This window comes from Spodoptera frugiperda, chromosome 27 (genome assembly GCF_023101765.2).
Source record: "Spodoptera frugiperda isolate SF20-4 chromosome 27, AGI-APGP_CSIRO_Sfru_2.0, whole genome shotgun sequence".
NCBI classification, from domain to species: domain Eukaryota; kingdom Metazoa; phylum Arthropoda; class Insecta; order Lepidoptera; family Noctuidae; genus Spodoptera; species Spodoptera frugiperda.
This window is the reverse complement of record NC_064238.1, coordinates 1,502,242-1,516,556: the sequence shown is the minus strand read 5'-3', so window position 1 is coordinate 1,516,556 and position 14,315 is coordinate 1,502,242. Positions and strand designations below refer to the sequence as shown.

Sequence of the window (14,315 nt, the reverse complement as noted above, 5' to 3'; positions counted from 1 at the left end):
TAGTGCAATGGTTGCTTGTTTTTCTAAAAGTGTGTAATTTCAATCTAGAGTACAGTAGCTCAATACTGAAACAATACTAGGTGAACTAGGCCTATTTATAGGTACTAAGATAGTCAAAAAAATCTGGAGTAAAAAAAGGACTTCTAAATTACTCAAGATAACTAATAATACTTTGCCAAAAATAGTAATAGAACTTGTTACCTTGTTCCTAACTAACAAGGTACTGTTCACATAAATACAGAAACAAAATAGTACGGTAACGTAAGACACAAACAGTTTTTCAGGTCACCATTGACAAAGCGATTACATAAACATCTAGAAGCTTGTATAGAAATATTAATTTCCATAAAAGATTAAACAAGACACTGTACTACGTACTGTACTAAATTCTTACAAAGTGGATAATGTAATATTTTATATAGTATAGGGAATACAAATTGTTTAGCCTTTTTTTTTTTTTTTTTTGAGGGGGGAAAATCATCCAATGACTTCTCCCGCCTTGGGCAAGGCGAAAGGGAGTGTCAGACTCTTACTGACTAAAAACCACCCCGTTCCTTCTCCTGCTTTTCGACCCGAAGCCCCGGTAAACCCGCTAGGTAGTCCGCAGCTCCGGAGGTAGTCCGCAGCTCCGGAAAATTGTTTAGCCTATGAGTAAGCTCTTGTATAATATTGTATTTTATAGAAAGAAAGTGTCTATTGATATGAAATGTATTATGTTTGTAATAGTATAACTTCCGTGAGTCATACTAAACTAATTATTATTTTTTTGGCTTACTCACGTAACTGTTTGTCGAGGACCTCGCCTTTGCTAGAGACTCATACTTTTTTATGAGTAGCATTTCGCGATACAACGCGGCGACTGTTGAGTTTCTTATCGAATAGTTACGAAAGAACATCCATCTATTCATAATGCTTTTCTTTAAACCATTAAATGCTCTATCCTATTTGTATTTTGACGTGCTGTGATCATTTTGAGTTTAGAATATTGCTACTAAGCCTAGATGGCGGAAAATAGTCGTCATACCCCCATAACATCTAACTTGTTAATTTGACATTTACATAATATACAAAAACGCACCTTTTCTGTTCTATTCAATAACCCTACAATCTACGTGTTAAAAAAAGCTATAAAACAAAACCTTGGCACAAACCAGACGCCACCATAAGCAAAGCTAAAAGATATCTAAATTACCCACGTTTTTTGTTCTTTGTAAATATGTAAATGATGGCTCGAGGTCGCTGTTATCTGTTAAAAGATTTATTATTTAAGAATAAAGCGAGAGGGTCATTGCTGTCAACATTCGCCTTTTTTCGACGAATTAATTCAACGACATTAACGGGGTTTTGTTGTATCGTGCTAAAGGAGTTGTAGGTCGATAAATTTTCTTCGTGATTTTTTTCTAATTTAGGTTGTTTGTAGTGGAGTAAATATCTTGTTCCATTGATTGAGTTTTTGCGTCTAATAAACAATAAAGCTAAAACTGACTGATTATTTTGTCTTTGTCATAAAGACAGATAAGCCGGTAAACGAATAATCAAGTAGACGGCCTGATGTTAAGCAATCGCTGCCGCTAATGGACACCCGAAACACCAGAGGCGTTACAAGTGCTTTGTCCGCCTTTTGTGGATAAGTAATTTAAGGGTGTCAACACAGTATGGAACGGAGCCTTAGCATTAAATTAAAAGATAAAATAAAACTTAATACTATAAGAAAGAAAACTAAAATCACGGATGTTACTTACTGTGTTAAAAAACTAAAATGGAGGTGGGCAGGCCATATGATTAGGAGTAATAAGGATAAATGCGTGTAGGGACGTAACAGAGTGGTGCCCGAGACAATACAAACGAAGGAAAGGGGACAGCGTCGTAGATGGGAAAACGATTTCAAAACAATAGCGGGACATACTTGGACGAGACAAGCGCAGAATCGCATCCGATGGCGAGCTCTAGGGGAGGCCTATGCTGGACAGCAAGACAATCTTCATGTACCGGTGTCAAATAATTAAATAAGATAATTTTTACTACAATTGTAAGAAATATTGTTAAATAAAGGCTTATTATTATTATTATAATTTAAGGGTTGTTAGGGAATCGGGGATTGGGAAGATAGGGCAGGGGAGTGGGGTAATAAACTTAAGGTGCAGATACAAGTACCCATGTAACTGGTAAAAAATAAACTCAAAGAAAAGCCAACTTCAAAGAATACAGATAGACAGTCTTGAAAGGTTTCAATAAATCACTGTACAAGTATTTCTATACCCAACGCTCTGCTAGACGATAAATAAAAAAATACAGACTGCAGACAATCCAGTTCATATTTCAAAAAGTTCTCCCACGTCAGAGTATTATGCTAAATGAGTTTAAAATATGAACGCGAGTCGTTTTGATTGGCACATGTTACTCTGAATTTTATCTCAAACTTTAGTGCGATACTAAAATTATCCAGACGCATACAATTTTTCAATGTAAAAACCGAAAACTTTGCAATAACTAAAACCTTGGCCAGTAAGTTTGTCTTTCAAGTTAGTCGGTTCAAAAGGGGCTATTTATATAAGGGTACTACGAGTATGCAATGCCTCCAAAACTCAGCCGTTTAACCCGAGAATAGTGAAGCAAAAAATGCTATCTGGTTTGGTTAATTGGCGCATGTTTGTGACTTTCAGTTTTATGTCTTCCACTTAAAGCTCCAATTTGAAAGCCGTTTAACTGGAGTTTTAGCTAATTAGTGATAGTTTTTTAAGACTCTGCGAGTGGAAATCGTGCATTATCGAGGTTTATGGTGATGATAAGATCTTTTAAGAAGTTTAACTTTATGATCTAGAGACGTAAAGTCTATTTTTGCTTATTTATCAAGATATTATTATAGTTGCATAATCAAAGTAAGTTAATCCGAGATACCATTACACATTGCCTTGTTTGTTTAGATAGAGCTGTAACTAAATATCTATCACAATCCAAAAACTAAAAATCAAAAATCAGAACCAAAAGATCTCGCAAATCTACTTCCAACTAATTCAATAAGATAAGGTCATTCCTTTGTAATTCTTGAAGTTTTTTTCTGAATTAATACATCAAGAAAAAATACGCTTAAATTCAAATTACTCGGTCAAATAATGTTAAAGGCAAACACATTGAATCGGATTTCGAATTCATAGAAACGCAAACTAATTAGAAGTTGGTAACAATCGTAAATGTATGTGAAAGTACCAGGTGACAAATAATAAGTCTTGTATGAGGCGAAGCGTCTCCACAAAGTTCCAGGTAGACCAAGCCACAACCCCCCACGCCTAATTACCAGAGAATGTAAACAGCGAACACATAAAATCGAAAAGTCGGTAATGAAAACGACTTTGTTCCTTTTATATCTATCTCTTTCGTTTTATTGGACATTAAGGGTCGTACATCGAGTTTGGCCCTTATCTGTCTGCTAGAGATTTATTTAGGAAACACCCCCTCCAATTTTACAGGCTTTTTGCGAGAAAAGAAAATTACTGTTGAGAGCGGGATTTTTAAAAGTTAATCTTAGCTGTCTTCTGTCCAAAATAATTTGCTTTGAAGCTAAAGGGATTCGGCGGAGATATTTATTTTCGGTTTATTTTTACACTGATCTTGAAATTAAACTGTTGTACTACGAACACATTTTGCGTGATAACATAAATAAGTGAATCTCTTTCGGGTGTTTTAAAGACGTACTAAAATCTTGCCATATAAAAGGACCGCTGTGTCGTTTCGAAGGACATGCGATGACCTTGGATTGTCCTTCAAGAAGTTTACGTGTTTTTTTCTCACGTTATCGTAACTGACGTGTGCATGAATGTGAAAAATTAAGAAAAGCGTTATAGAATGTGTCTTAGAATAGAATTCTTTTGAGGATAAAATATTCCAGAACGTAACCTTTATCCAACAATGTATTCTATAGCGTAAAACGCTATATTGCTAACTTCAGCAGAATGTACCAGATTGTACTTCCAGGTTTGACTAAATATTATTGAATTTTCACGACTAATGCTTCTGGGCAGTAGTAGCAGTTTAGTAGTAATAAATATGAGTACCGAACAAGAGGTGTTACGTTATATATTTTTCATGATATACGCCCAGAAATGAGCTGATGGATCACCTGATGTTAAGCCATCGCTGTCGCCCATAGGCACCCGAAACATCAGAGACGTTATAAGTACGTCGCCGGCCTTTTGGGGGTTAGGAATTTGAGGGATGCTGGGGAATCGAGAGTTGGGAAAATTGAGAAGGGGGGTAATTGGGCTGGAAACCTCACTCACACAATGTATGTATGATTTTCTGTCAATTCCTATCTCAAAAAACTTTTTGCTGAACATTTTTGTCGACTATTTTAGGTTGTATCGATCCATTTTCAAAGACTCTTGGGAAGTTGTCAACTCTTTTTATACATTAAAGAGTTTTAGCCCCATCTTGGGATAAGAGACAGATGTCGTTCGTCCCAGCAAATGCTTTTTTCTTTGACCTATATAAATAATTCAACTTAAAACGTATGTAAATTAAAGTGAGCTATTACTCTAGATACTGTTACTACTAGTCTACTTGATCTTCTTGGACCAAAAATGTAGTAGGAATCTAGATTTCTAATAATTCCCTAATACAATATAAAGGAATTGATTGCTAAAACAGTAATTCCAAATAAATTTTGACTTCTACGAACGTTGCACAACTAAATTCAGAGCTACCCTTTAGCTAAAACTTAGTTACCTATACCTCAGACACACACCTGCACACAGAAAAATCACTCTTACGAACTGTAAATTCAAAGTCTAATTTAGTTCTTATTTGCTAAAGAGCCACAGTTTAATTGTCTGATATAGAAGAGGTAGGAGTATTATCATATATTAATTTGAAGGCAATTTTAAGACATCTGAGCTTGGAATTTTCCTACCATAACGAACATACTTGGTTTAATACCACGTATAGAAGTTTAACAGCTATCCAATTTCATGTCAATACAAAGGTCTTAAAAGATTTATCCCAAAATCTGATGAAAAACGGATCAGTTCCACAGATTTTCTGAGAATAAGGGTCTTAAATATACGAGTATACTGTAATACTATAGTCATATTATGGATTAACGAACCCCACGGCCTCGCCGCGCCTGCTAATGAGCGTCCGACCATTTTCTATTAAGCAGAACGGACACCGGCAATTAAGACGAGAAAACGTTTAGACGAGGAAGTAAAAAGTATCGGTTTACCTATGAGGGCTAGGATAAGTTTTGTTTTCGTAGTAATTGGTGTTGAGGAACGTGTGTTTATTTGCTATGATATAAAGAATTGTTCATAGGTAGTTATTTTTCCATGGCCGAAAAAGTTTTATAAAACGTGAACAGCAGCTCTACCTTTCAGAGAATATAAGTAGAAATGTCATATCATACACTCAGAATGAATTAACTATCGGTTCAGAGAGTGAATTACATTTGGAATATTACAATATTCTAATCACATTACGATTGTAAGTGCGATAACTCGATCACAAAATTTAGTAAACCAAAATATACGCAAATAGTATAACAGAAAAAAACCCATATCACATTTTCCTGACATAAGAATCAAAATCCTAATCTCATGATCCACTATCGCATATCCATAATCTCCAGTACATAATGATGTCATATAAAGTAAAAAGATATAAAGCTTATATCACAGAAATAGAACGGCAGAGTAACGAATAATATTTATCTAATGCTTCTGCTGACAAGCCAAGGGGAAATGTATACGAGTACACATACTTGCAATAAAAATAGGTCAGCGAATACATTTACTGGCATAAAAAGATTGACAAGACCGACTAAAGTTTCTCCAGTGCGCGTTTTTCCATATCATAGAGAAATGTAATACAGAAATATCACACGCGTTGTTATTTTATATGTGGATTATATATCCATGGGGCTTATGGTTGTTTTACGGTACAAATGTATCTTTGAATAAATGGTTCAAATACATACATGACTGTAACTTGTCATTGTGATTATGGCGATTTTCATACTCATGAAGAAACTGTTCATTTTAAATTGATACGAAACTTGATTAGTATACGAAAATCATAATTTTATGAATCAAATTTCATCTAAATTAGTTCAATTATTTTGCATTACTAACATTAAAACATACACACTCGCGACATTATTCCATTTATAATATTAAATACTAGACTGTTTATAAAAAGTGGACCTTCTCCCAATCCTCTTTACACCACTAAAATATGGGCATGTACTGTACATATGTGTGGAATAAACTTCATTACGATTCCAAACATGTTGCGACATGTCCTGCCCACGACTATAATGAGACAAAATCTCCAGATATGAAGTTACTTCATAAATCTCTTGTAACTTACATTATTAATGGAGACGCGTCAAAAACATATGTAATTAGGATAGATAAGTATGTTTGCGTTAGTTTTTTCCTGTTAGTAGCTTTACCTTGTTAGTTGAAGAGAGATTTAGGCCAAACGTAACTATAGTAAGTTCGTTTTGGTATCATCACAGTACTAAGCATTATTTAGTATTAGCTTCTGCCAGGGGCTTTACTCGTATTCCTATGGGATACAAAGTAGTCTATGTGTTATTCCAGACCCAAATCTAATTCCAAATGTTTATATCGCTCCCGCATCAGTTTTGACGTAATATATTTATATCATAACATCAATACAAAAAAGCGGTGGATGGGTGGCTAGCGCGCAGGCCATGTGCTTACTGCTCGCCGACAGCCGCCCACAGTCGAAACTAAAACATCGTCGCATCCCGCGCTTGTACCTCACAGTCGGCGCGCCGTAAGCACGCTGGCAGCTAGGTGTAGCCACAATTCGAATACACATCGTGCCGGAGCCGTGCTTGTTATGTGTGTTTTGACTTTACTACACTATATATACAAAACTATCACAATATCAAAAGTAGTCAGTTAATAAAGACATCAAATAACAAAATAACCTCCCAAAATCTACTCGAGCATCGTAATTGAAAGTTATTTCGCTCTTATACTACGTTTATAAGGGTTATCGGAGTTAATACGAGTCATTGTTATATCTATTGTGAGTCTAGATCCCGCTGGGGTGACGTAATTCATTCTAATCTTCAAAGCGTTCTTTTGTTAGTGAGAAAAGCTTTGTTTGACTTTTTCTTAGAGTTGTGATTAAAGAACAAAAGTAATGAGTACAGGGTGACATAGTTAATTGTTTTCTTTGAGCCCTGACACTATTTTGTTTATTAAATTGTGAGTTTGTTAATTAGAAAAAGATTTTGTATGTTGTCTTTATGCTCATATATTATATATACGGTTTCTATCTCAATGTTACAACAGTTTGCCATTTACTCTTATTATTATAAATCAAATTTATTTCAATGCTATGTTATTTTATTGTATTATATTTTGCTTTGTTTAACCTACCGACTGATAAATGATCAGCACGTAACCTAGATTCATTCTCAATTATTTATCGTAAATCCATAACGAAAAATCAAAACGTGGCAAATGTTATAAATGTAGCTGTATAAGACCTGAATAATTTATTTGTTATCAAATCATTTACACGATGATCCTACAATAATATGAATTTACTAGCTTCTGCCGGTGGCTCTAATCGCGTTCCCATGGAATATATGTGTTATTCCAGACCATAATCTACCCCTATTCCAAATTTCATCCCGATCCCTTTAACCGTTTTGACTTTATTGATTAACAAACATACACACACATAAACTCACAAACATTCCCATTTATAATATTAGTAAAATTATAACATAATTTTATTTATTTATACTATTCACCCGCACTTACATAGATAGGATATAAATATAATACATATTACAAAACATATTTTGAATTTACGTTACCTAGTATTGATCACCGAACTTGTTTGTTCAATTTATTTGAGTGCAAGTCAATATTGAATGACTAATTCACTCGCCCGCCGATACTCTCACCCCTTTGTATATTTTTGTCAGCCCTCCATTTTCAATGTGTATATCGGTTTACCATCTTACTTATACTGGCTGGTTGGTTTGTATTTTATTGAGGAAATCCTATGATACGATCAGATATATTATATGAGATTATCATGGTGTTGGTTCAGATAAAAATAGAGCTTAAGTAACTTAAAATATGAAACAAAATTGAATAAATCAATTAAACTAGACTTTCCTCAATGCAAATGGTATACAATATAATTGATTTAATGATACTCCCGAATTTTAGTGTCAATCTAAAACACTTTATTTTTTCTATTCCCACTGAACACCATTAGACTAAAGTTGAAACTGAAATGTCAAACTTAACACAACTCAATAAGACCTAAAATCGAAAGCAATCAGTCCTCATACACATACAAAGTAAAATAAACACAACAATAAAGTAATTACAACAATGGAAAGTAGCTTTACGAGTACTATATAATTTTACCTGAAATAACTGTGTTTTGCGTCGCCGACGGCGCATTCGTCGTGGCTAGCAGGAAGAACGCGATCAGTGTCCTTTGTATGCACACTTCACTATACATTTTGTTATATTTTCTAGCTAATAATAACACTAACATTAATAAATTACATTCGGACTATTGTTCGTAATATTTGCTATTAAACTATCAATTCGTTCAGCTGCGGTCGGCGGTGCCGGGATCTGAAACAAAGGAGATGATTTTTAGTAATGTTATTCTATTATTTCAACAGCAAAAAAACTTGATTTAGAGTAACTTGTCGTGGTGACTTATCATACTTGAGGGCACGGGTTCAAAACCTACCAATGGCAAGTACCAATGTAACTTTTTCTAAATGATGTTTGTGTTAATTCTAAAGAAATGTGACTGATCTTATAATCTCATAAGTTTGAAATCACCAATCTGCATTGAGCAAGCGAGGTGATGTAATGTTTAAACCTTTTCCGTGTGAGAAGAGCTCAGAGGTCACTTATAGCCTGTTAATGTGGTGTCAATATGAGGTTAATCCAAGAAAAAAGATTTCCCTAATAAGAAAATCTTGACCTAGAGGTAGATTCATTCTGACTGAAAAATACAGTTTCAAAATAAAGGATACAACATTATACATACTGTAAGATACATACATATAGAAGCTACCTATTCGTCCCTAAGTACGTTTGAAAGACAACACAAACATCAAGTATCGAGTTCAACGTTCACAGACGTCCGCTAGATGGCGTGCTACGAAATTTATCTACCCTCTGTAGACACATCGAGTGGCTTATGCCCCCTAAGACTGGCACTCGATTAATTATTTCTACGTGTGTTTTGCCCCGTACATTTTATATGAGACACGGAATTTGATATTCCGTCATGTCTTGTTACTCTCGAAATCAAGACATTGAGGGAAAGCTAAAGTAATTTACGGATTTTAGCTTTTGAATTCGAGAGATTAGTGTCTATTTTGTATTGGGATGTGTCTTTCAATTGAATACACATTGTTTGTTTAGAGTTACTCAGAACAGTTTGTTTATATCGTATAACATTTGTATCGTATTTTAAAAGATTTTGATCTGATTACCGTCTGCAATTCAAAACAATGAAGAAGATATGACTTTTAAATAATATTTATCTAGCAATGATTAGAGATATATTTTCGCGTGGTCACAATTTATTACGTACTTACATTTAATCGTTATTTTTATATTATAGTTCCTTTCTTAAACTAAAATCATCTAACAATAGGCAATATAACCTACATCTAAGAAATCGACTTCAACATACGTGTAAAAGTGAGAATCTCCATATTTTTTAAGTCGGGTAATTTACTTAAAACCTTATCCTAAGTCTGACAAATACTATGCTGAAATCAACAATACGCGAGTCAATCGCGCACATAATTTTTAAAAGTTAGTTGAAAACACCAACACACTAATTCATTCCTTAAACAAACCACAAAAATTCTACTAACACACTCATACTTTCAATTTCATCTCAAAGAAACACGACGCACATTACATTGTAGGTACTTTAGAACAAAATTTACTACTAGCCAATCACAGCAAGCTAGTAACAGTATATGCAATCACGATCATAAGTTCTAAGCTAGCTAAGCTAATACCGAAATCCCTTTGAATAGTTCTCGCGTGTTCCTCAAACGTTACGCGAAGCAATAAAACTGGTTCAAGAACTTGGTGAAGCTTTTAGGACCGCATCAAAAACATTAGAGATAGTAAAATGAAAATGGATATTTCGGGGAATGGAGTAATGCTGGGGAATATACGTTTTAGTTCCAGTTAGAATTGCTTTTAGATTATTATTTGGAATTTAGTTTTAATTTGTTTAATAATGAATTTTCTGTTTAATTCATTGTGTCTTCGAAGTAAATAGGTACTTTATAATATTATTTCTTCTTAAAAACTTTTACAAGATATTTTCTAGAAAACTGGGACTCAGACTCAACAATACTACTTCGGATAAATCGTGGCGTTATTGGAATAGAATAAAAAACGTCTTTGGAGATAGTAATGATAACGCACTGAGCGTCATTGAAAGCCCCTATCGTGTCTGGAAACGTATAAAAAGCATTCATAGTTCCCAATCAAGATTGGCAATACCAAAAACGTATAAATACTGCGGTACTCCCGATTTATTTCCATTTGCCGTGAAAACATCGTAAAGTCTATACACATCTATATTTAAATCTATAATAATGAATGAACTAGTTAGTCGCATAGATAGTGATAATCACGAAACTATCATTATAGATAATAAGGACAAGATGAAATACACACGAAGTCTTAAAGAAATGCAAAAATATTTCACTTATTAAATTCACTGACCGACAAAATACAGAAACGACTAAAAAAGTAGGATAAACAAGAAATTGCCAACTTTGACTCAAACGAATGCTTGCAACACCTCGAATTGCGAACGAACTATTACGATAACAATATTGAACGGACTTGCGCAACTTACAAAAAGTAGGTCACTGTTCATTTTGATATTACGGACTGACGGAAAGTTAAGAAAAATATGTACAAAACTGTCACCCATCCCATAACTGTAATTGTAATAAAATGATAACTATAGAGATGTGTATTGGTGTTGCTTGGTTGGTCGTATTGGTGTTAGTGTTGGTTGATATTAGTTAGAATGTTTATAAAATTCTAATCACGTAGTACTATAACGTACGTACCTACTAGGTACCTGTTAATTCTTGTACTTTTTCTAATTGTAATAATGAGTAACATTTTATAAAAGGGGTCCTGTGCCACACATCGACAGATATTGAAATATTTGAATAAAATCTAACAATAAACGAGGAACGATTAGAAAAATTATTTAGAATAGTTCCATTCGAAATCAGATTAGATCACAACGACCTACACTATCAACTATCACATGTCACAAATTAACTCTAAATACACTAACATATGGCACATAAATTATTTTACAGCCGATACCCTGTCGATATCACAGCCTTAGGTTCTATAAACTTTCACAATATAGTTAATGTGGTAAAGTTTCGAGTTCGGATATTGACTCATTAAAGCCGTGAGACCCTTAGGGCCAATTCCGTTCGGGAGCACTATTTTAGCCTTAATTATACATGTTTAATAGTCAAAATGTCAATTTAAGTCTCGTTACTCGATAGAATTCAGTTAAAGCAGATGCTTCTTGACTTTCTCAAAGTTTCCAAATTGTTATTTACTTACCGACTTCCAAATTAGTTTAATAAACTCCTGCGGAATATATTAAGGTCGATAGATCTTTGATTACTTTATGATGTCCTATCTTATCTTTTTTGTTTTGATTATAAAGATATCGAAGTTTTTTGTGGTTAACATAACCACAAAAAGGTTTTATAAGAATTGCGTCTTAAATCGTATTGGAATGTCTTGTTAAAACTAAATATATATGATGTAAAACCAAAAATTCTTCCTCAGTAGAACCAAAAAACGCCATCTTTAAAACCAGTATTTATTTCCCATACTCAAGTAAGTTGACAACAAGCAAATGACGTAATAATGACAATTTACTGTTATTGATGCCTGCTTCACATAATAATTAATCATCATAATAATTTCAGACTATTAAATTTAATTGTTATTAATGATACATTATCCAGGTTATTAATGCATGGGTCTTTTATTGAATAAAGCTTCGTGGATACACAGACTACGAAATTTTAACATTCAGTGCGCTACGACGACTTGCTACGAAAAAACGTAGCGATTGTGTAGCAGTTCGTAGCGTTGAATTGAATTCAGTTGGCGAAACGACCAAACGTTATATTGTTTTTTGCTACGAGTTTTTGAGCTTTTCAAGTTATTGAATGCTCAATATCCGTAGAATATTTGACTCGAATGATTTATATTGTAGAATAAAATATTGAATCTGGTCCTTAATACGACTGCTAAGCATAAGATTCGACCTTACAAAAGACACACCATTATATTAATAAGGTACGTAATATTAATTTAGATAATATATGCCGTCTCCTCTTTCTGCGATTCTGTATCAATAGTTAAATTAGTTTTTTTAACCGGGGCCTCGGTAACCCGCTAGGCAGTCCGCGGCTCTAGAAATTAATATGTTAAATCATATTATTAACCGGTTCTATTATATTACTAACCAGTTTTTTATTCAATACATAAATACAAACAAAGATAAACCCAGGAAGTAGTCAGTCAGTTTTTTACTGACTCGTAAAGTTTGTGCCATTAGTTGTCAGAGTTGTGGCACTCGATACAAATGACGTGTCACATACAATGTGTACGCAAAAAGCCGAGTAAGCGTTTTGTCAAACATTTTTGCCCTGACGAATTGTTTTTGTGTATAGATAATATTATGTGATAAGTATGTCTGTTGTTATAAGTATATTTGGAGTTTGGTGGAGGGCTCAGGACAGGAAAGCAAGTTTTAGGGGAGGCCTTTGTGGGAACGCATGATAATCTGTAACCGGTATCAAATGATTAGATTGCAAACAATAAATTTAAATAAATAAATGTTAGGTTAAGTTTTTGTGTAAGACGTGTAAGATTGTTAATAAAGGTTATTACAATAATATCCGTTGTATTACGTTGCTACTTATAAAGCTACATTTGTAAATAGTTAAATAATTTCTTAAAAATATCTGGTGATGAGTACGTTTTAATGCACTGCTTGTATGACCATGTGTATATAATGTGATTGAATTTGGGGAAGTATTAAAGGATTTTTGTAAGTGACATTTTATCGTTACTGCATTTAAAAATGAGAATTTATGTAGCTATGGTTGTGTGAGTGCTTATTTAGAAGGGATGATTATCCCTTATCCGTGGTAATATATGTTTTAATATTCAGTCCATTATTTTAGTACACATCACAACAAATATGTTACACAATTTCTGAAATTTTGTCTCTAACATCTAAATTTTCTTAGAGCCCAAAATTAAACCAAGAGAGAAAATAGGAATAAACATTTATTTCATTTAGGGAAATGAAGAGGTCTAAAGTAGAAATCTAGTATTTCCAGACCAAGACGTTTATGTGGCCTAATGTCTCCGTGGTCTCAAATAAAGTAAACAGCAGCTTAGTTTGCGCGCTCAATACCACGTAAATTATATTTCTTAAGCTTCATTTAGTTACTTGGTATTTATTGAAGTAAAAAATAAATAGCGAATGAATACATAAGAAGGCAATATTATGTTTATAATATAATTAGTGCTTAAAACGGGATATTTACCATGTTTATTAGTTGCAAGCACTATGATCACGGATGAACTGATCTAAATATACGAGTGACCATGTCCGTTTAAAAAATATTATGTTTTTATTTATGATTTTTTTTATAAAAACGTATTGTAATTTTAAAATCTTTTATTTTTATTTATCTCATTCCGTAAGTACACATGCAGACGATATATGGAAATCTTACACAACAATCTATAATATAAAAAGTGAGAGAAGTACAATGGTACGTAACCTACTTAATATCATCGATTCGGCTATCGCTTATGCTATTGTTTAAAAGTTCTGCTGAGTTATGTAAGGTCTGAGTTCTATTCAATATTGAAAATTGTTATAATACCTTAAATACTCAGAGATCCGAGATTCCAAGACCTGCAAATAGCTTTTCCCAATAGAGGTCTAAGCCGAGTAAAAATGTCGACTCCATACTATTACTGAACTGATTACTTTTGAAAATAGAAAAGTACTCTTTCTACATTTCACACACTTAATCTAATCTAATCTTAAAATGTACGGGTATATAAGGTTCAATATATTCTGGCATTGGAAAAACATTAAGAAGGGTTATCTCACTACATTTTTTGCTGCACTTTAAACTTTTAAAAGGCTTTTAGTGCCTCCTCTAAATTGGACTGTTGTAAACTTAC

General features: G+C 33.5%; 1 protein-coding gene across 5 annotated transcripts in view; it reads right to left on the bottom strand.

The window, feature by feature from the left end:
- Nucleotides 1-14,315, bottom strand: part of LOC118282043 (nephrin) — a 253,331-nt gene that overhangs the window by 130,102 nt on the left and 108,914 nt on the right. For all 5 annotated transcript variants that reach the window (XM_050705443.1, XM_050705442.1, XM_050705441.1 and 2 more), the window contains exon 2: nt 8,421-8,636. In XM_050705443.1, coding sequence (XP_050561400.1) covers nt 8,421-8,553 — 133 coding nt within the window. In that variant the 5' untranslated portion in view covers nt 8,554-8,636. The remainder of the gene's footprint in view (nt 1-8,420; nt 8,637-14,315) is intronic.